Below are 23136 nucleotides of genomic sequence, written 5' to 3'. Positions count from 1 at the left end.
ACAAATAAATATTTCATGTAATAGAGCTGAACACCACTGCAACGAAATTCCGCTAAAATGATGCAGCGTATTTACTTGAACTTAACACAAGGTTTTTGAAGTAAAAGAAAACGGTCTGAGAGGTAAAAATGAACTTCACAATTTATTTTGAAATGAACATATAAAAGGCCCCCTGGAAAAAAAAAAAAAAAGAATTCTCAAGAATCACCTTGTACAGGATGTGCACGCCCCTCTACCTCTATAACAGGGCAGTTGTCAAAGTAGGACTGGAACAGCGTCACATCGATGGTGGCGGACATCAAAATGACACGCAGTTGAGGAAATGCGTGCACCATATCTCTGATGACCACCATGATGAAGTCGGTCTGCAAAGCACGTACAGCAACAGAAAAAATAAGTGCACAGGCTTTTCACAGCGTATGATAAAATCCAACAGGCAAAAATACATTATCCCCCGTCACCCGACGCCAGTTCTGGCCAGATCCTCCTCTCCCCCAAAGCATTACAGGCCTAGAGCTGCTTGCTTGCACGTAGTTCCCGTGGGGGGTATCCACCGAATAGGAGCGCAGCTATACAAGCTGGGGAGAAGTGCGGATTTCGAACAGGGCTCAACTGGCTCTCCAGAGTGGCGCAACCAGGCACGGTTTCACACACCGCAGGCAGCTGGTGCGTGTGTATGTTAAGTGCGTGCACTCAGGGTTCGATATACGCGAATTACAGTTCGTAATAGAAAGTACCGTATAAACACGAGTATGGGCCGCACCCTGTTTTCCCGAAGGAAATATTTAAAAAATTAATATCCAAGTAAGGGCTGCTCCCAAACTTTCCTTGACCCACGCGGGAATAGCCTTTGAAAGCTGTGCTCAGCTTCAAAGTCCTTCAAAATTTCAGTGCATCCTATCAGCAAAACATTTCACAGTGAGTGGAGAAGACTTATGTGACTGCCTGCAAGTGACATGAACACTGGATGATGTCCACTCAACTTAAAGAATAAACCAAGGCTGCTGAGTGAGGGAAGAAATGATGTGCGACGCCAGATACCGCCTTCCGCAACTTACATTGACATCTCGCTCGTGAATCTCGTCAATGATGACATGAGACACACCACGAAGACCGGCCTCCAACTTCCTCAACAAGACACCTGCACACAATGCAATGGGCAGTATGAGTTTCTCTGGATCTTCCTTCCACTGTTGTGCAGCTAGCGAAGGCTGTTTCATACCAATTAAATTAAACCACTATGTTAAACCACTCAGTTCTCCTTGCCTAGCTCGTGGTACTGCTTAAAAAACACATGGAAACAACGTTTTTTCCCTCCAACCATGACAGAATGGCAGCACCCATAACTAGGGTTACCAAGGGCCATCTAGTCTTTCTGAAATGTGTGCTCACCTTATACCAGAGTTCATTCCCAATTTGACCGTCAAAAACTAGGTGTACCTTATTCATATTTTATCTGTCAACAAAGGTGACAGTTTATACAAGTGAATATTTCTAGAATGAAAGCTTGCTTGCATTTTTCATGGGTATTCTTTTTTTAACCAAGGCATAACATAACACTTATCGTCTTGGTGAATATTAAGTGACCCATTACAAGTGACGCATTGCGCTATATTCATTATAATGTTAGCCATGTGAGCACAAAAGTGGTTTTGCTACTTTTCATGTGCAACAGCATTTCTTGAAAATCCTACACAAAGCAATACTTTTGTTCCTTCAAGTTTAGCACCAAGCCTCCCAATCAAATGTGAAAGCAAAAAAAAGTCAGGCGCGCTACAATTTGATAGTTACAGTCGAAACCCGCGATAGCGAAATCTCGAGAATACGAAATTCTCGCCGCAACGAAATATTTCCGAGATCCCGGCAAATGCCCATAGGGGCCAATGTATTTCGTATCTCTCGGTAACGAAACATTTTTGTACCGCAATCCCACGATAACGAAATTTGCTGCAGCGTCGGTCCGCATACTGTCTCCCATATTATGAATAACAGCGTCAAAAAAGCACTCAAATTGAGCAAACTGCAATAGCGCGCTTGCGTGGCTACAGCGAGAGCATTGGCGCCTGGCAACCTTGCAGCCGGAACAACTTTAAAAACTTTAGCCACCTTGAGCCGGTGCTAGCCACCATACCGGCGCAGCGCGTGTCCTCTGTGATCGGTTCCGCGTTGTTGTTTATCTCGGAGGCTATGTTCAGGGAAGGCAGCCTCGCAGCGACACCATCAGGGGGCGACACTAGATCATCAGCGCTGCACTTTTAGGCCTGCGAGCGGTGCACATGTGTTCGTTGTGTGTGGTGGCGGTGTGTATGAGCAGCAGTCCGCACGTTTGCGTTTGAGATGTCTCCGCCAGCCAAAAAACGTGTGCGAAACTGACGACACCGAGGACCAAGGTCCACAACATGGAGAGACGGTAAACCCGAACCCGAGGAATGTGTTGGACGCCTTTGACACGATCCGGTCGTTCTTAGGCGCACACGACGACGACGTGGCAATGGATCACTTCTTGCAGTGTGAGAATAGAACCATGAAGTTGCTGCAAAGCAAGGCTCGGCAAACTAAGCTGACTAACTTTTGGCAATAAATTTTCTTTTTGCGGGCTGTTTTCTATCTTTTCTGTCTCATTTTCGCGGCAACGAAATTCTCGCGAAAGCGAATTTTTTTGCTGTCCCCGGCGATTTCGTTATTGCGGGTTTCGACTGTATTCAGATAAATTTATTTAGTTTGGAACATGTACAGAAAAGCGGGTGATGAAAGCACGTTGCTAGTTTGAATTTTAGAAACCACATCTATAGTGTGACGAATGCTGAGCACCCAATCATGAGTGGCGATATAGTAAAAGCTCATTAGTTTGAACTGCACGAGAACACCAACACGGGTCGAGCTGACCAAAGGCCTAACTAACAAGAGTGAACAGAAAATGGGGTGCACACTGCAATGGGCAATCAGTGGGGTAGTGAGATTGCCATATTTTTTTCTCTAAAAATTTTCATGACCTCCCTTTTTCCCAGGAAGGGGTAATGCCAACACCTTCTGTTTTAAAGCCCAAACATAGCGGTAGGCCTCTCCTCCTTCAAAACTGAAGAGGCAGGCGGCGTTCAGTGCATCCCAATTTGCGCAGCGGAGGGCCACAACAGAGTCATGAAGGTTGCGCCTATGAGCGTAGTTGCAAGGCTGGGAAATGGGGCAGCATGTGATCGACCTGCTAAGGCAGCTTTTCAGCCAAAACAGCCCCTCAACCTCAGCGACCTGCAAATTCACACTTTCAAGTTGCACAACTGCTGAAAAGCAAAAGTTGCTTGACAGCCGCATGTTGCCCGATTTCCGGTCATGTGACCCCGATTTGTCAACCACTAAACCAATGAGCAAGCAGTTCGGCGTTGACTTCACTCATGGTTTCTGTGTTCTCTGGAAGTATTAAGGCATCGCAATTATCGTAGACGAACATTTTTAAATCACTACTCCAGGGCACACAGCCTAGGCTACTGAACTTGGGCAACTGCTGCCAGTGCCACTACACACAATCACACAGTAACGTGATGCAGAGGGCATTAGAAAACAAAGATGGTCGAGACTCATACACGCCGTAGTTTCATGCACAAGTGTGGTTTCATGAGCACCGGTGACACTGCGATGCGCGATTCTTATCTCGGCACTAGGTGCGGCATCAATCGCTCAACAACAAAAGCTAACACAGCAAACTAGTGAGCCTTCGATATCACTGGTAACAAGCAACAGTCAGGTACAAATTTCCGAGGTCAGGAAGTTAGCTGCTGCCGCAGTACGGCTGCTGAACATGGAGAGAAATCAGCCCTTCCATCCATACCCCTATGGAGCTGAATGCTATTTTTACCCTGTCTAGGTCTCCTCTGAAGAGGAGGCAAATTACCAGTAGCCAAAACCGATTCGCATTCGAATTAATGGGCTATGTTATATATAGAGTCTAATGGAGCATAGGTGGACCAAGTGATACAGTTTGAATTATCCAGAAATTCAAATGATTGAAGTTCAAATTAATGTGCTTTCACTATACTGAGGTATCCTTAGCTTCAGATTCCCAGGCGTCCTCTCTCTTTAGGACAAAGTCCCCAGCAGACAATCTACGACTCCTACAGCCGATCCATCCCTTCCTTTTTTTTGCGGTGCACATCTGGAAGGCCCTGCATTAGCAAATAAAGGTTAAGCTAACAAATGAGGGTGCTAAGAACCCTACCCAAAAGCACAAATCAGCATGCTAGCTTAGTCACAGTCTAGTGGGCTGTAGTGAGGTTTTCCTGGTTCAAAACAGAACTTCCAAGTCTGCTTCTTTCACAAACTTTGCTTTATGAAAAAAAATGCAACTTATATCAACAGTACCCATTTTCAAACCATTTGTTTTGATCTGCAGCCAGAATTTATCACAAGTACAACTTTTCTATGTTTTATCATAAACACACACCAAGCTGGGCGTGGGGTTCAAGTTTCAACAGAAAGTTCCAAGTATGCTTGAGAATCTTGAAGCAAGCTGCAGGAGAAATTTTGACAAATAGTTCAGAGGAGAATGCCGACAACAAGATCTAAAAGCATTTCCTGCCGAGTACCTAACTAAGTGACTACCTTTTGTAGCACACAGAACAATCAAATGGCTCAGCACTCGAGAGAGAGAAAAACTCACCGACTGTGCAGAACATGATGGAGCCGTAGGGGCGTGGCAACACAGATTCAAAACGCACACTGTAACCCGCACTTTGTCCAAGTTCTTCAGAGCGCTCTTCTGCTATACGTTCAGCAACCGATACTGCACTGATTCGTCGCGGCTGAAACGGAAGAAAGTCAGTGTGAAGGAACTTACTTCATCCGCTCTTACCGAGGCAAGCACCAAAACTACTCAATTTTAAAGCTTTAGCTCTAAATCCATTATTATTAGGGGTGTGCGAATATTCGAAATTTCGAATACGAATCGAATATGTTTCATATTCGGTTCATATTTGTATTCGAGATATGATATTCGTGAATTTCTGAATATTCGAAAATTCCCGAATACTTGGCAGCAATAGTGTACCGCGCCGACTTTCGTACATCTTATTGTCGCAAAAGCTCAATATCTGGGAAAATTATCTGAATATAGAGTTTAAAGTTCCAGAAAAACAATATAAAGGCCCTGTTCTCTTTCTTCTCCATCGTTTATCGCATGGACTGATTGCATTCCGATGCCGCTAGGCTTGACCTTGTGCGCAATTCCGCAAGTGGGCTTTCCCACATACCACACGTGCTGCGAACAACATGAGGGACAACAATTGTAATGCAAAAGCATGTTTATTTTTTTATCCTTCCATAATATGTTATCAAATGAATGCCCACACCCATGGCATTCGTTCTGTCACCTTAACTCTCTGAGCGTGACCACCGCCATCTTGTTTTGGTCAACTACGCCATGCGGGAAAGCCTACTTGCGGAATTTCGCGTGAGGCTCCCGAAGGGGCAAGTCGAGGTGCCACAACAGGGCAAGCGATCCTGTAAAAATCCTGCGTATTGCATGGCACACTGTAACCCATACACCTCTCAAGTGGGCCTAACAGCAAGCGTGACAATGTTCAGAGGGCCCCTGTCACTAGGTCAAAAAAATAACCTGGCCGCGTAAGTTTTGGTTTCTGAGCTTGGCCACTCGCCCGTTGCAATGGCAGCTGTCGGCCCGCGCATTGGCCAGCAGTCCAATCTCAGCACCGTGTTCCTTTCAGACACTGACTGACACGTCGCTCATCATTTTTTTTAATTTTTTTTAGAAGCAGTTTCTCCATACCGACGTCAATGCGCGTTCCCATCTTGCTTACATTCGCAATGTCTTCCAGCACACCAAAACTCTGTGCTCGTCATGGGTTTATTACAAGTGTTTGCACGATACAGCCGCCTCATAAGACTACCGCATTTTCGTTTGTTTTTTTTTCGGGGCCGCGGGGCATTTTATAAATCAACCTTCGAATAACCTGGGCGTTTCTGTCGGTTCTTTGAACTCGTAATTAATGAGGTTTTACTAGCCATCATGTTATTTTTGTTTCCAGTCTTGTCATGTTATGAATCGCATTTTGCCTGACCACATTACAGGTTGGATAATGTTATGCAATTCAATTAAGTAGTATACATTTTTGCGCACATCATGTTTTTTTTTATACGGTGCTCAGGCAGTCGTTTTGTTTATTTCAGTTGCAGAGGCCATACACTATTTTGATATTTTGAAAAAAACATGCGCAACAATGTTTGCTTGTTAATCTTTTCTGAATACTATCTGAACCAGATATTCGATATTCGAAGCCATTTTTTCTCCATATTCGTATTAGATTCGTGTTCAAAATTTGGATAATTGCACACCCCTAATTATTATTATTAGTGGTTTATTGGCAGTAATATAAAAACGGAAGGAAAATATGATGCTAGCTGTGGAATCTGCCACCTAAGCCTGAAGCACCTAGACTGCGGCTAGAGGAAATTAAAGGGAAAGGAAGAGGACAGGGAGAGGGAAAGAGGGGAGAGAGAAAGTAGGTGACACTGTACACAATATACAAAAATATACACGGGGGGGGGGAATGGGTTCCGAAAAATTCTAAAATATTTTTGTTTCATGGGCGAGTTGCCAGGGAAAGGAACCCATGCCTTTACTGCACATCATATGTGCTTTAAAAGAAGGCTTCTCACAACTAACTTTACTGCACAAGGCAGATTCAGGGTGTCTGACGATGACTTACTGAAACAGCTAGAAAAAAAAAGTGAATGAAGTGCTCTGCAATAAGACTCAAACAACCAACCTGAGTGACCACAACACAGCACTCTGCACCGATCCCTTGGTTTATGTAGGAGTCCAGTATGTACTGTGGCACCTGTTGTTATAAAAAAACAACAACAAAGCATGTAAATAAAGAGATGAGCTCCTAATCTTTTAGCACAGCATGCAAAGAGATACATCTCTGCACTCGGACTTCTAATCTTCTCTAATCAGCATAGCTTTGGCTTTAAGAAATTTTTCTACTATGGCATTTCCCACAGCAGAACCGCAACTGTGGCTACAAACTTTAAAGGAAACTTTACTGGGCTGACTTGCACACACACATAACAGAACTTGGCAGTGGTGACAGGAACAAACGTGCTCGGCAGTTGTCGAACAGAATCACCGCTAGTCTCTGCCCCACTCAATTTAAAGCTGACACAGAACTTTCGAGATATGGTATGAAAGGCAAGCACAACAGTCTCGAACCACATTGAAACAGTTGTGTGCATCTGAAACCATTGCATCACAATATGATAAATCCATGTGCCGCCGGCTTTAAGCATGGACAAATAAACAGTGCAAAGCTTTGCGGCAATATTACACATTCCAGACCTGCATAAACGTTCAAACCACCAGGGATATTGAGAAACACCGACTTCGGCGAACTGAAAGTTTATTGTTACACCTAAATTTTACAACGTTAAAAAAGGATTAGCCAGCTTTTCCACTATAAAGTGAGTTTTTTTACATATACCATAGGATCCCTGGCCCACTGCAATGAAATATGGGTGCTTTCTTAATATCAGAGTCTGAAAACCCAAGCCCTCATTTCAGTTGTACAGTAGAAGCTTTCATTCAAATCGCTCAAGGACGTCAATACAGTTAGCCTTAACTGAAGTTTTAACTAATATAAGTGAAAAGAAACTGTAATCAAGGAGAATTTGGATAGCAAGATTACCCTATTTTATTGTTTAATAAGTCAGTGATGCCGATGTGCATTTTTTCCCCGGAAGGCAACAGTTAACACCTTCTGTTCTAAAGCCCAAACATGGCAGAAGGCGTCTGAGGCTTCAGAACAAGAATAAGCAAGTGGAATCCAGCGCATCTATAACGTGGCAGCAGAGGGCTGCATCGGAGTTACAAAGAGCCTGTGACAGGCTGCGATTTTTTACCAAGGAGTGGGCTGACAGTGTCGACAGTCACAGAGAACATTCCTCTGGCCAGTACACTGTCGCCGTGTCACGAGCACTCAGCGGAGGCATCAAAATGTCAGCATGCAGTAAAGCACTCTAGAGTGGTGACATCTGTCACATAACATGCGGGAATACTGCCACCATTGCGAAGCAAAAACCGATGAACTATTGTATGGGTTGCTATGGGACCTACAGCGGGACAAGCTCACAACGCAGCAGCTGGGAAAACACAGCACCCAGGCACATAACAGTGAGGTTCTACTGCACACAACTCACCTGGGTAGTTTTACCACAGCCTGTGGCGCCCCTTATGATGACAACTGATGAATGATGAATGGCATCCAAGATGCTGTCATAAGAATTGTAGACTGGGAGCTGATAGCGCTCATCCAGCATCTGCAAAAGAAGGCTTGCGCTCACTCAAAAGCAGCCGTGGAGCACTCGAATCACCTCGAAGGAGGAGTACAGAAGAGACACACACCTGCTTCAGTTTTGCGTCGTGGTCCACCTGGTGGTTGTAACTGTTCAAGAGATCGTCACTGATCTGCTTGAGAGTCATCTGAAGAAACCAAAGAGAACCAACAATTCATTAGAAGGCTGTACAGATGTAACCTCACAATTACATAAGTATACAACACCGGAAAAGTGACAGAAGTGTGTAGTCAGTGATGTTTTACAGCAGTGGTAGCACGCTTTGGTAGCACGCTTGGTGTAACTGACCAATTTTTCTGGACTCCAATAATTCAAATTGCACGATATTTTGCACTTCGCTGAGGAACTGTCATGCAACTGATTGGAACCTGTAGATTTTCATGACTGATATTTCGGACCCTGTGTAGTCCAAAAGTTCTTTTTTTTTTTTTACTGAAATAGATGGCAACAATACTGTAGAGCTTGCTTTCAAACCGAAAATTTGTTTTTTCTGGCCTAATATAGACGCGGGCATCACTGTCACAACCACTCTGTTCTGCGCCGGCATGGCAAGCGCATCTTGGATTTAACAGAGTTAACCGGCAGTGACAGGAGCGAACTGGACAGACTGGCTCGGATAGGCTCGGTTATCTATTCTCCATCGTTGTCATTCGAAATAATGGCACTCTCTGTTGCCATCGAGATGGCCTACAAAGAGCACACAATCGCGCTTAAAACGTAACAATGGGACAGCTGCAGCGTCCACCGAGGCTTGGACGATGCCACTCGCGGGGCGGAGAATTGTTGCCTGGTGTCAGATTTTAGCACTGTAACGGATGACTATGAAATCGTGACCGTCAAAAATAGGAGCGATGTCATCTCTGTGCTATATCGCCCTCCGAGTGGTAATATTGCACGCTTTATGGAATTTTATGAATCTTTTTTGGACTATGTGATAATAACCTTTGCCTGATCTGCGCTGGAGATTTTAATATTAACATGCTTGAAGAATGCAATTCTGTTTTCGAGTTTAATGACATTTTGGTTTCATCTGGTTTCAAAAATTTAATAATCACGCCAACTCGTATCACAAGAACTACATCATCAGTACTTGACCTCCTTGTAACTAATATCGATACCACTGTTTACAATTCTGGCACTATTGCATCCGACATAAGTGATCATTGTCCAGTTTTCATGGCATATTCTACCCACTCACCCAAATCTATCAAACAAAAACAGTCCTTTATTGCTCAGCACATCACCCAGAATGGTTTACAGGCATTTCAGCAGGACATTCTTTCACAAGACTGGTCACCTGTGACCAATAAAATGGATGTTAACGATGCCTATAATGAATTCATTACACGTTTTGTGTGTGTACGCTAGGCATTTTCCATTGAAGATGCACAAACCTTCAAAAAAAGCCAGGAAACCATGGGTAACTCGTGACCATTTAAAGAAAATTACAAACAAAAACCGCCTCTACCATTCTTTCTTGAAGACACGCTTAGAAACAACCTTAAAAGAATTTAAGAAAGTCAGAAACGAAGTGAACAGTGAACTTAGACGGGCAAAGTGTGCATATTACGAGCATCTGTTTGCACATGTTGCCCGGCAGAGCCCAGACATTGCTTGGAAGGCTATGAACGACGTCCTCGGTCGTGAGAGCAAAAATTATATGCCAGATACTGTAATGGTAGATGGTAACGAATTACGGGACAAAGCTCTAGTAGAACACTTCAATCATCAGTTTGTAAACGCTGCTGCCGCATGTAATGGCACCCCCTCCACAAATTCGCACCATAGTGTTGTCACTAAAACCATATTCCTCCAGCCAACTGATGAATCTGAGATATACAGTACTTTTATGTGCCTGCGGAACAGTAAAGCATTAGACATTCACGACCTGCAGATAAGACCGGTTAAGTACGTTTTACCGATAATTAGTCCTGTACTTGCACATATCTTTAATTTAATTCTAGAGTCTGGAACCTTTCCTGAGCAAATGAAAACAGCCAGAGTATCTGTTATTTTTAAAGGTGGCGAACGTAACTCTTCCACTAACTACCGCCCGATATCTGTGCTGCCTATCTTCTCCAAGGGAATTGAAAAAATCATTTTCACTCGGATAACACAATTTTTCGATAAAGAAAACGTTATCACAGCTGCACAATACGGATTTAGGAAAAGCAGATCAACGGAATCAGCTTTGTTAGCACTTAAAGAAAATATCTTGCGGAATATTGAAAATAATTTGTTAACTGCTGCCCTTTTTATAGATTTCAGCAAGGCATTTGATTGCTTACATCATAAAGTACTCCTTATTAAGCTGCAGTCATATGGCATTCGCGGTAATTGTTTGGCCCTGCTGGAGTTCTACCTCAGCCACAGGACTCAGTGTGTATATGTAAACGGTTATATGTCCTCCCTCCTACCAATTACTCACGGCGTTCCACAAGGTAGCATATTAGGACCGTTATTATTCAATACTTATATAAATGATCTTGTAAACATAGATGCCACAGTTCAATTTATAATATATGCTGACGACAGTACCATACTTATTCCCGAGTACAATGTGGACCGACTAATAATAAAATGCAATGAAGTCCTCCAGAAGTTATCCATATGGTCTCAGCTCAACGTAATTAAAATAAATACAATGAAAATAAATACAATGAAAACAAAAGCAATGATATTCCGTGCCCGAAATAAACCTGTTGAAATACATCAGTCTATTAATTTTCAGTGCCATAACATCGAAATTGTGGACGTTCATAAAATCCTCGGTGTACATTTTTCTCAGAACTTAAGCTGGGATGCACACACTCACTATCTTAGGAAAAAACTATCCTCAGTTGCAGGCATGATATCGCGTTGTCGGAGACTGCTTCCAGTAAAAGCTAAACTTTAATGCTTTATTCAATTCCTATTTAAATTACTGTTCGTTGGTATGGGCCACAACAACAAAGACAAACTTAGACAAACTCCATTTGTTACAAAAGAAGGTTATCCGCTACATTGGAAATATCGATCCAACAGCCAGTACTAAAGATGCGTTTGTTTCCTTTAACATCATAAGGGTTGATAACTTATACAAATATCGATTACTCCAAACATTCTTTTTTTCCTCTACTGAAGTCAAGAACTTACTCTCATCTCTGGCATTTTTAACACTACGTAGCACAGATATACACACAAGAAGTAAAGATGTCTGGGAAATCCCCCACTTCCGCACTTATTATAAACATCAATCATTAGCACATAACCTGCCATCAATCCTTAATATGTACCAAAACACAACTCGTCTGAATCCCAAGAAATTGCGCACATACTTCATAACATTGTGAACCACATTTGATGTTATACTTAGTTTTTTCTACTGTGCTTCCTTTGTTTACAATTTCGTACTGTTATTTATGTCAACTTGTACTATTTTTAACTATTTTTAGCTCATTTTGGCGAATATGATGCATTACATACTGTATTATGTTACCGCAACAAGTTTTGCGTATGGTGTACATTGCTTTATATTCACATTATTTTTTTTCTCAACTTCACTGTTTCTGCCATGTAACGGTCTCCTGGGCCTCGTCAAGCTGCTCACCCAGCTTTTAGCCCAGGAGACCATTCCAGTTCTTTCTGGGAAAAAATAAAGAACGATTGATTGATTGATGTAGGAGGGGGGGGGGGGGGGGGGGGGGTGCATTGGGAGGCGTTCGCGTCTTCCGACGGGTTACTCTCGGTCTTCGCAAGTATCGTTGCTCATCGAAACTGACTGCTCTTGCTTCACGTGATAGAGCTGTGGCTACGTCGCACTGTCTGGTATCATGACACGAGGTGGTGCCGACATGACGAAAGCATGACTGTGGCACAGATACAGTCAAAACTCGATTTAACGAAACCCGATTTAACGAAAATCTCGATTTAACGAAGGTATCCTAATTCCCCCTCAGACGCCCATAGGGTTCAATGCTTTGACGAACCCGAAATAACGAAACCGATTCCGTGATCTGTCCCGATTTAACGAACCTTTTTTCGAGAAATAAAGGTGAAAAAGTGTTAATTTTTGGTCTATTTTGTAGACAGCACCCCAAAATTTATTGATTGCGAGTCGGCGGTAACAGCGTGGAGCATCTTCATCCCGTCGCTTTTTTCAAGCTGCGCGGCGCAAAACGAGTTTTAATTTTGAGTCGAGCTCACGAGATGGCGCCAGCAGTAAAAAAGTTTCGTGCCACATTTCATAGATGGCACTGTTGCAGTTCGCGTGTTTTTTTTGTGTGTGTGTTTGTGTGTTGTGCTCTGTGTTCGCTCTTGTGCGGATTTCCCCGTGCCTTTGAACGCATGTCTTTGTCAAGCTCAGCTTGTTAGGCCTCCATCAGTCTGGCCTTGCTATCGTGAACGCGGACGTGGTGTGTGCGAGCAAGCGCGCCGCTAACCCTCCTGACTAGCAGATGGAGCCCTGCAAGAAACGAAAAAGGCTTACCCTGGACGAGAAAGCGGACATAATTCGTGCTGTGACAAGTGGACAGAAGAAATGTGACGTGGCTGCATCACATGGCATTCCAGCGAGTACTCTCTCCACAATATTGAAAGGGAAAGATGACATCCTCCGCGCCACTTCGTCGGGGAATCTCTCGCGCAAAAAAACGCTGAAGACCACTCCTCAAAGCAAAATGGAAGAGGCCCTCTTCGCCTGGTTTATGGATTTGCGGGCGAAGAATAGCATTCCCGTGAGTGGAGACCTGCTCCAACAAAAAGCTCGCTCTTTCGCGTGCTTGCTGGGCGACGAGTTCAAGGCAAGTCCCGGCTGGCTGTCGCGCTTCAAAGAACGACACGGCATCGTCGGGAAAGTGCTTAGCGGTGAAGCGAGCAGCGTAAGCATGGCTGTAGTCGGCGACTGGCAGTCTGAAAACGTGCCCGACATTCTGGGAAAATATGCCCCCAGCGACCAAATGCTGCCTAAAAAAACACTCGCCCTGAAGGGGCAGGCGTGCCACGGCGGCAAACACAGCAAACAAAGGCTGACTCTTTTGCTGTGCGTCAACATGGACGGCACCGACAAACGAGACCCGCTTGTCATCGAAAAGAGTGCGAGGCCGCGCTGTTTTAAAGGCACCAAAAAGCTTCCTGTGAAGTACGTTGCCAATTCAAAGGCGTGGATGTCGCGTGCCATTTTCGCTACATGGCTGAAGGAATTTGACAGCGACATGTGTCGCCAGAAAAGGAAAGTGTGCCTGTTGCTGGATAACTGCACGGCCCACTACGTTGCAGAGGTCGAGCTGACCAGCGTGGAGCTCCGCTACTTCCCCCCAAACGCAACGTCCGTGGTTCAGCCCTTGGATCAAGGGATAATTACAGTCGAACACGGATGTATCGAACCCACATATACTGAATTATTGTCTGTATCGAACTCGTATATTATCCCCTTGAAAATTCTGTGTAAAAGTATAGAAGTTCGTACGTTTATATCGAATGATATTTTTACCCGGCATTGGATATATAGAACACTGCGCGATCTCGGCACTCGCTGCACCAGCAAGATCCGCGCCTCCCCCGAAAGGCTCGAAAAATGTGAGAGCGAGGGGGAGGGAGGCTCGGACTGTACTCCCGCTGTGCACGCTCTCCGACTTGCGGAACAGCTTTTTTTTTTCTCTCTCCCAATGTCTCTCATCCTTCCCCCGCGTAACCATAGTGATCGGCTCGAAAAAGGTAGCCAGGAACGAAGGCGCCGGCGGCCTCCTCCTTTTGCCTTTTTTTTTCTTGTTGCTTTTTCACGAGTTTTTCTCAGCCGACCACAGCTCGTGCCTTTCGTACGTCGCTGTCGCCCTCGGAGGTGGCCATCTTGAGTGCTTTGTTGGCAGAGGCTGCGCACGTGAATTTTTGTGTTTTGTGCGCGTTCTTGTGTTTCGTGTTCATTATTGTTTTGCGTGCGTCTCACGACACGTGTGACTGGATCGTGGTGAGCTGATGCGGAAGCAATGGCCGCAGCAAGCACAGGCAGTGTCAAGAAGCGCAAGAACCTGGACTTTGCGACAAAGCTGAAAGCCATTCAGCATGTTGAGGCGGGCGAGAAAAGTGCAACGGTGGCAGACGACTTCGGGATTCCTTGGAGCACTCTAAGCACTTTGTTAAAAAGCGAGGCGGACATAAAGTCGAGAGCGGCGGAGCAACGAACGTCGGGAGCTTGTCGTGTGCGCGCTCCTGCCCACGAGAAAGTTGAAAAGGCTCTCTATGCGTGGTTTTTAGAGGTGCGGGCTAAGAACATTCCGGTGGATGGCCCAATGCTAATGGCTAAAGCCAAATGGTTTGCCGCTGCACTCGGTGATGACAACTTCGCCGACAACACAGGGTGGCTGCAGAGGTTTAAGAACCGCCATAAGATAGTTGGCAAAACCATTTCTGGGGAAAGCAGAGCCGTCATCAGCCAGGATATCCAGCAGTGGATTTCGAAGGAATGGCCGGAAATTTGCGCGAAGTTTTCACCCGCGGAAATCTTCAACGCCGACGAGACCGGGTTGTTTTGGCAGATGCTGCCCAGCAAGACGCTCGACGTCAGGGGCAGCACGTGTCACGGGGGCAAGATGAGCAAAGTCCGCGTGAGCGTTCTGCTTGCTGCTAACATGGATGGCTCTCAAAAGCTCCAGCCCTTTGTGATCGGCAAAGCAAGGGCACCACGCTGCTTCAATAACTGTAAGCAGCTCCCCGTTCGCTACGCCTTCAATAAGAAAGCGTGGATGACGCGTCAGCTGTTTACAGAATGGCTCCAAGCGTGGGACGCCGAACTGGCCAAGTCGGGGCGGCACGCTTGCCTTCTCGTCGATAATTGCTCGGCCCATCACACCACCTGCGAACTCGAAAACATCGCGCTCAAGTTGCTGCCGGCGAACACGACAGCGAAGTTGCAGCCGCTCGACCAGGGCATCATTAAGTCGTTCAAAGTCGGCTTTTGGTGAACCTCCGCATGGGCACCGAGCTTAAGGTTGACCTGCTGGGGGCCATTCAAATGATGACGGGCGCCTGAAGATACGTGAAGCAGGATACCGTGGCCAACTGCTTCCGGAAGGCAGGCCTCGTGACGGCCAAACTTCCCGAAACCTGCGAAGAGGCGACGGCGACAACGAGCGCTTGGACGACGCGTTTCGCAAGTTGTCGTTCCTTTTCCCGGCTGCCGTTCCAGCCGAAGTGTCTGCTGACGATTTTGTGAACGTTGACAGCAATGTTCAGGCTGTTGCGAGCCTCGCCGACGAGGACATTGTAGCTGCAGTCGCAGGGACCCAGGCCGACAGCTCGAGTGGCGACGAAGATCGTCCGGACGAGGGGGCGGCTACACGCTCGTACTCCGCCGCTGAAGTGGCGGCCACGTTCAGCTTGATTCGCCGTTGTTGCGGCGACATGGAAGGAACCGGGCTTTCGCACCTGAACAGCCTCGATAAGATCGAGGTTGACGTCTTTTAATTTCATTTGCACGGCGAAGAAGCAGACCAACATAAGCGATTTTTTTTCACGCAAATAAAGCATTACGTTGCGTCGTGTGTGCGGAAATAGTTGTCATTCTTGAATGCTCCAATCGGTAGGTCATCGTCCGCCACAGGTAAAGTCTCTGGGCCTGTATTTTTTTATATCGAATTTTTTATATATCGAATTCATTCGCGATCTCCTTCGAGTTCGATATATCCGTGTTCGACTGTAATAGCGTGAAGTGCGCATACAAGCGTCGAGTCGTCGACAGAGTTCTCCTCAACCTGGAGCTGAAGCGCGAGACGAAAACAGATATTTTTATGGCGGTTGAGATGGTGGTGGCGGCTTGGAGAGCATTGAGGCCGTCGATAATTGTCAACTGCTTCAGGACTGCCGGTTTCGGTACACTAGGCCCTGAAACTGCCGAAGCTGGTCCGGACTGCGCGAGCGCCGTGCACGAGGATGAAGATGCCTGGGAACACCTTCGCTCAGTGGATGAAGTGCCCACAGGCATAAGTTTCTCAGACTACGTGAACGCTGACGCAAACGCAGTCACAACGGAAGTTTTGACTGATGCCGATATGTTGCGGCTTGTAGGAAGCGTGGAGGGAGTGACGGCTGAAGACGCTGCCGACGACCCTGCAGGTGCCGAAGCTCCCGTGCCGACACCAGGTCAGGTGATGGATGCTCTCGATCTGCTGCGACATTTTGCCGGCGCACACGAGGGGACGGGAGACGCGCTGGACGCACTTCAGACCTACGAGAAATCGGTGCGGCCGTTGCTCACAAAGCGCACGCAGGCAAATATCACCGACTTCTTTGGCGGAAAATAAATTTGTAGTCCCCTCGGGCCTTTCTTGTCGAGTAAGAATTTTTGTTGTTTCTTTTCATACGCGCTAGCGGCGCCGGTCGTGGTGTTGGCGCTACCCACTCGAAAGTAGCGCGGGGGGTCATGACGATGACCATACGGACCCCCAAAGATTGCGCTAGTTGTATGATTACCAACTTTGGCGCCAATTTGTCATTAGCTGTGTGGCTTGTTGCGCCGCTAGCCGAACCGTCCTTTGGGTCGGTGCTACCGGCGTGAATTCGTCACGCGCGAGTGCGACGAAAAGTGAAAATGGTACGTGCTAACCGATACGACCGCGATAAGCTGGTACGGTTTATGCGGATGCAAAATGCATTATGTTCAATGGGTGCTCAGTCGGGGACTTGACTTTACTACTTTTAAAACGAAAGTACTGTTTAAGCGGGTACGTTTTAACGAGGTTTTACTGTAATCGAATGTACTGAATTATGTGCCCAAGAAATGCCTCATTCAATTTAACGAAATAATTCACGGCTCCCCTCAACTTCGTTAAATCGAGTTTTAACTGTACAGTCTAAAACTATCACATGCAGGCGGAGCATGGGCAGCGGCGAATTCTGCAATTTTCAAAGGCGGTTTTTCGCATAAAAGTAACTTTTTTTTATTTTCACAAATTTTTTGGACCATTCAGTTATTGGGACCATCTTCTGGGTGCCACCAAGTCCATAAAATCTGACTGCACGTCTATTGCATTGTATTTTTCTGCATTTTTCTACACTACAGCATAATGATTAGTAAAATCAAATAATGTATCGTATAATTCGTATAAAGGCCACAATTCATCTTTTACCAGACGTACAATTTCGCTTGCAAGCTTTTATTTATTTATTTTTGCAAGCTTCCCCTAAACACCACAAACTATACACTCCAACTCAACAGAGCCTAGGAGGTATTTGTAAAAGCAAACAACCAACCTAGCCAGCCAGCCAACCAGCCAGCCAGGAAAATCGCAAAACCTGATGTGAGAAAGCAGCCAGTTGAATTCGCCCTCAACGATTAGTCTGAAGCTCCGACTCTAATGAATGCTTTTTACTCTAAGCTGAGGCTTCGCACAAGTGATAGAATTTCTGCGAGGCCAAAGCTTGGCAGGGGTGGGGTGCGGAGATAGCTAATGCTCGAGGGCAGCTGGCTTTCCACTCCGCCTCTGAATTCAGATTCCGCTGTTTCTTTTGGGTACCCCAATGATGCGGTGTTCCTGCTTACCGTGGCCATGGGGCCCTCATCAATGTTGCACGATGTCCAGGGGTTCCAGTTTTGTTGGGGTGGGGACCAGGGCACCACCCCTCCCGGTACTGGCTGCGATACCACTTGCTCTGCTTCCAGGTGACGTGGGACTTTGAGGGAAAAGGGTTCGCTCAGGTGTTCCGCCTGTGGAGAGAAAAAAAGACACGCGAAAGGACAACAATGTGGATGGCTGGGGCTTCTCTGATGCTTGATGGAGCACTGAAATCGCAGTGCACTAGACATCTGGGCTATGACTGAGTATGGGAGTACTACATTTCTGTTGAGGACCCAAGCATGCACACTTTTTGCTTCTGCTGCTCTGGCTGAAGGGCAGAACAACGTGGATTTCCCACCACATTTACAAATATGGTGGCTTGCCGAGGCCATAAAGTGACAGGTCCTGGTAAGTTGTGGTGCCAATATCCTCTCAGCAACAAACCTAAGAGCAAGAATCAACGTGTGCAGTTACATTTTCCGGAACAGTGACAGTCTCGATGCCCAGAGCGTTGATGGTGTCCTTCAGTTCCTCCTGGACCTCTTGCTTGAGGCTCACTTCATACGGTTCCAGCTGAGAAAGAAAAGAAGAAGGGAAGAATCTGGCTGCTTAGTCTGTACATGTCAACTGCCTTACCTCGAAAATTCATTATCCTTCTCAACCAACCCATAAACAGCAAAGTTCACACCAAGAAAAAAAGGCAACCATGCGATGTGATGCAATAGATATGCATCAGCAGGTTTGGATTTACATTCTGCTTTTATCACTTTCGATTTTACAGTGATCCACTGCATCTTTGAATTCGACTTCACTGTCGCTTTTTTGCTCTGGTGCTGGTGGGTGGAGTTTCTGGAGGGTGAATGGATGCCAGGTGGAAGACGCATTTTAACCGGTGGGTACGCCACATGCATCAGTGAATAGACAAGCGATGTGCAGCAAGCACTGACAGTTAAGAAAATAAAATAATAAAAGGTGAAAAATAGAGAGGAAAGCATCATTCTGGGTCCACTGCATGCTATCGTCTCCTCTTCATGATGAGTGATGACGGATAAATTGCTTAACGTTAGTGCTGAAGAATTCATTGATGTGCCCCCCTCGCTACGTTCCTCACCAAATTCCCCCCCAGTATACACCACGGCATTTTTGTGGAGTTACAGCCTCATTGCACAGGGAACGAGCAAGAGGGATGCAAACCTGCTTTACGCAGTAATTCGTCCATGCTGTGCCCCCGTATCACAAAGGATGCAATCCTGTGGTATGCAATCATTGTGGTAGACACAAGAACATGCGTTAAGTGGGCATTTCAGAACTGGATTCGTGTGGCAACTTTTGGCAAGGTCCAGCGTCTAGCATTTGGTTCTGCACATGCAAAATTGTCCTTCTGCAACCTACGCAATTGCTCAATGGATCCGGGTCACTTCTGTAGAGAAATTTCTTTACACAGTGCACAGACAGTCTATGCGCCTCCCGTTGAAATATTTGAGGGGGTTCCTCCGGTTCGGCCTAAGGCACAGAGTAAAGTAAGAGAACCAGTTCTCACATTGCTCTCGGTCTTTTTCTTGGTGACCCCCGTGTAGGGCTCAATGGCACCAAGGTGGAACAGCTGGCGCACGAGGGACAAGGCGCAGGACTTTGACGCCGTCTGCTTGTTTGATCCCTGCTCCCTGGCATGAATCTCTGAAAGCATTCGTAGCCTCCTTTATTTGCACAGTCCGCACACTGCCCGAAGGCCATCAGAGTGCAATGAAGAAAAATGGGCACGTGGCAAAGCCACTAGGCACTAGCATAAGAACAACAAGACAGACGAGAAAAAGAAAACATTGAGATTGGAAGAAAAAAAAATAATTACAATTTTAAGCTCAACCTCACAATAAAGGAAAATAAAGTTAATTACTGCGCTACCCCCTCCTCGGAGAGTTCAAGCGAGCATTCCAACAAGATCAAGTAAATCACCAAATACACGTAACGCAATGTGGTTGACATATTTTGGGGTATTCTCCAACATTTATGGATTGGCTGCAATTTGCCGACGTGTAGGTTAGCTCCCAGAGATCACACTTACAAAGAATTTCATCATTAAAGATCTCACTAAAAGAAAAACAAAATAGAAAGCTTTGGACCGAGGATTTATGGTTTGGGAAGGTCTCGCGTATGACGGCCCTGACTTTTAAAGATTACTGACAAGTGGTCAAAATTCTCACGTTGCACATGCCAGTTCAGCACCAAGGACAATTATATCCCTCTAAAACAACTCAAAGGAAATACCGCATTTACTCGCATAATTTGCACAGCAATAACTTACTACCCGAGTTTATAAAAAAGAAATCATTCACTAGCACATTTTATGTTCCCTGTTGTGCCAGACCATCAACATGCACACAAGTGCTTGCATGGCAGGCTTCCGAAGATTCGTGTGGCCGCATCACCGTGAGCAGCAGCAAGGTGCGAGAGACGACGAACTGCGCGCCGTTTACTCGGCTAACTCGCACTGGCGATCGCTTTGCCGGATGAATAGCTGCACGTGCGCCGGAATCCGAACCTACCAAACTGATTGCTGTTTCGCTTGCCGCTAGTCAGCCAGGCTGCATGCGAGGGCGCCACTTTATTGCATGCTAGCTCTATCTACCTCAAACTGCGGCTTAGCGATTGTACCGTTGTGTGTTTATTGCTTTGAGCTGCGCACACAGTCATGCCATCCCGCGGAGAACTACATAACGTGGGGCGGGGAAGGAGGGGGACTGCGTCTTATATGTATTTCAGTCCCCCAAGTCAGCTATTTCTTTTGGCCAGCGAGGGGTGCAAGTTGGGCAGTCGTCCTATAGACTGCAGTACTATACAGTACTGTCGGCCGCAAAAGTTTGCGGGATCTGCGATGCGTGGCGGAGTGAAACGAAACTGCATTGCTGCGCCATCTGCCATCACAGAGCACGGTGTCAAGGCTCACGGCACGCCTGCGGCAGCAGTACTGTCAGTGAGCCTCGACACCGTGTACTGTGACGGCGGATGGCGCAGCAATGCAGTTTCGCTTCACTCCGCCACGCATCGCAGATCCCGCAAACTTTTGCGGCCGACAGTACATATTGCGTATTGTGATCTTTGTAGCTATTTAGGGTGTGTTTGAAAAATGTTTGTGCAATTTGTGCACTCCCTTTCTGAAGTTTGCAAATTACGCAAGTAAATACGATACTTATTGTCACAAAGAAGACGAAGTGGAGCCGTGGAGCAGGTCAGAGAGCTCACGCTAGGCCGGCGGCCATTAAAATCATGTCACTGCCATCGGTCAAGTCTCAATCTTCAGCTGGCCGCCAAGTAACAGTATCGCAAGCAGCCCACATTAGAGAATATCAGATGGCTTGCATATGTGCTACTAGACTTCAACAGCAAAATCATCCCCCTTTAGAACAACATTTAAATCAGTGCGGCAATAAATTAGTCATAGAAACAAAACAAAAAATAAAAAGGTGATAAATGCTTACGCAGTGTTCCCACCAACTAGAAATGTGCAACATTTTACAAATGAGCCCTGGAAAAGCAAAGCAAGATCACTACTGGTACTTACTCATGTTCAGCTTGCGAACGAAAAATGCCATTTCTGCGAAGAAGGTCCTGAGAAGCGTAAAATGGAGACCATCAGATTGATGCAACTCAATTTAGAAGCACAAATGTGTAACAGTTTAGTTTCATATTCACAAGGCGATAACCGTACAATTTATTCATAGCTGCACAAAAGGCTTATATTCCTTTCTCGCAATTCCACGTCACTGAAGCGATATGAATGAATCACTACCACTACACAGAGCAGCACCATCCTGGCTTCACAATGTAGAGAACAAATATCTTTGCCATAACTATGTTTATCAAGGTTATCAACCCGTGGGACAACAAATTGTGATTTGCGGCAGCTGCAGAAAATCAATGTACTAACCTGCAACTATAAAAATTTTTAAGCAAGAAAAGAGGATTTCATGAATAAGAGTTTCTTTATAGAGCAAGTGATAAAAGGATGGTCTTCAGTTTTCTTTTTCTTTCTGTTACCATTTAACTATTCTAGCACCCAACCTCAATGCTGTAGCTATTTTTATGAAGCCCTCACAGGAGGAAATTTAGAACAGAAGGTGAAAAAAATGCAACAAAAAACATCATGCCTCACACTATGGAGCCAACAGTTTCTGTCCAAGAATTCATGCTGGAGAAGGCACACTGGCAGACATTTTTTTAGATTCTCCTCGAAGTTATTTAACAAGCAAGTAGCCAAGCCCACATTTATTTGTGCGCCTTATGCTGCTCCCTTGAGCCGACTTGCTGTGTGATGTTGCTGGATTGTTCCAGGTGGAAATTCACGCCAGAATTAGAGGAAACCATGCCCCTCCGATTAGTTGTGCCACTCCTGACTTGGACTGATGTCCGACAGGTACAGACCTAGGCGCATATGCTCAAAGCGTTCTTTACAAACTACCAGTCCAAACTTTGCTTTTTTCTTGCACAGAAAATTAGGAAGACTCCCATTCTATATAACTCACATAATGAACACACTCCTCTCCCAAAAAATATGAGAAATTTTAGATGGCGCTGCATAAGATATTAGCAAAGATTTGTAGTTGACAAAATATAGCTGGTGCATTCATTATGCAAGTAGCTACCAGAATTTTTCTAAGAGGAAAATGCAGATTTTAAGACCCCCCCACCTCCAATTAACTCGCTTAGACTAGTGAACACGTGCAACCCTCCCTTTTCCTTAGCATTTCCTTCAACCCTTTCAGCGAAGTATCGACACTCGTCTCCGAAAAATCTTCCCAATACCTGCCAAAATAAGGAGCGGCAATATTTTTTCCAAACATGCCACTTCGATAAATCTTGGAAGCACAAAAGCGTTAGGCACGCAAGAAATAAAACAGAAAAGGAACGAAAGCAGTAGTATCTGTTCCATACCCAACAGAGGGCCGACCAGCTCTGAAACCACACTCTCAATGCCCGGAAGCCATGTGGTGCAGTGCAACAAGACGCTGCCCCAGCATCTCACACAGGCAGGAGCAGCATCCAGCCACCTGTGGAACAACAACACAAGCCAGCCCAGCAGTTTCAGTTATGTCACTGTTTTTCCTGCTTCCCAAAGCAGCAGCAGTATCATCATCATGGGAAGCTGCTGGGCTGGTCTGTGTTCCGCTGGTGCTTGCCTTCCCATACAGAGCTGCGCCAGTACTGGGATTTCCCTGGTAAAACATGCACGAAGGCTTGAGAGCTGAGG

General features: G+C 45.8%; 1 protein-coding gene across 2 annotated transcripts in view; it reads right to left on the bottom strand.

Moving 5' to 3' along the window:
- Positions 1-23136, bottom strand: part of mle (dosage compensation regulator mle) — a 59303-nt gene that overhangs the window by 27468 nt on the left and 8699 nt on the right. Inside the window, exons 5-15 of one of the 2 annotated variants that reach the window (XM_077640010.1) lie at positions 22821-22936; positions 21451-21497; positions 19432-19568; positions 18366-18464; positions 17876-18040; positions 8411-8488; positions 8206-8325; positions 6777-6848; positions 4652-4793; positions 1059-1141; positions 209-365 (exon numbers count right to left, since the gene is read on the bottom strand). In XM_077640010.1, coding sequence (XP_077496136.1) covers positions 209-365; positions 1059-1141; positions 4652-4793; positions 6777-6848; positions 8206-8325; positions 8411-8488; positions 17876-18040; positions 18366-18464; positions 19432-19568; positions 21451-21481 — 1084 coding nt within the window. In that variant the 5' untranslated portion in view covers positions 21482-21497; positions 22821-22936. The remainder of the gene's footprint in view (positions 1-208; positions 366-1058; positions 1142-4651; positions 4794-6776; positions 6849-8205; positions 8326-8410; positions 8489-17875; positions 18041-18365; positions 18465-19431; positions 19569-21450; positions 21498-22820; positions 22937-23136) is intronic. The other variant, XM_077640009.1, reaches the window with a different exon arrangement.

The sequence above is a fragment of the Amblyomma americanum genome, chromosome 10, assembly GCF_052857255.1.
Source record: "Amblyomma americanum isolate KBUSLIRL-KWMA chromosome 10, ASM5285725v1, whole genome shotgun sequence".
Classification (NCBI taxonomy): Eukaryota; Metazoa; Arthropoda; class Arachnida; order Ixodida; family Ixodidae; genus Amblyomma; species Amblyomma americanum.
The sequence above is the reverse complement of the archived record's forward strand: the minus strand, read 5'-3'. Positions and strand labels throughout refer to the sequence as shown.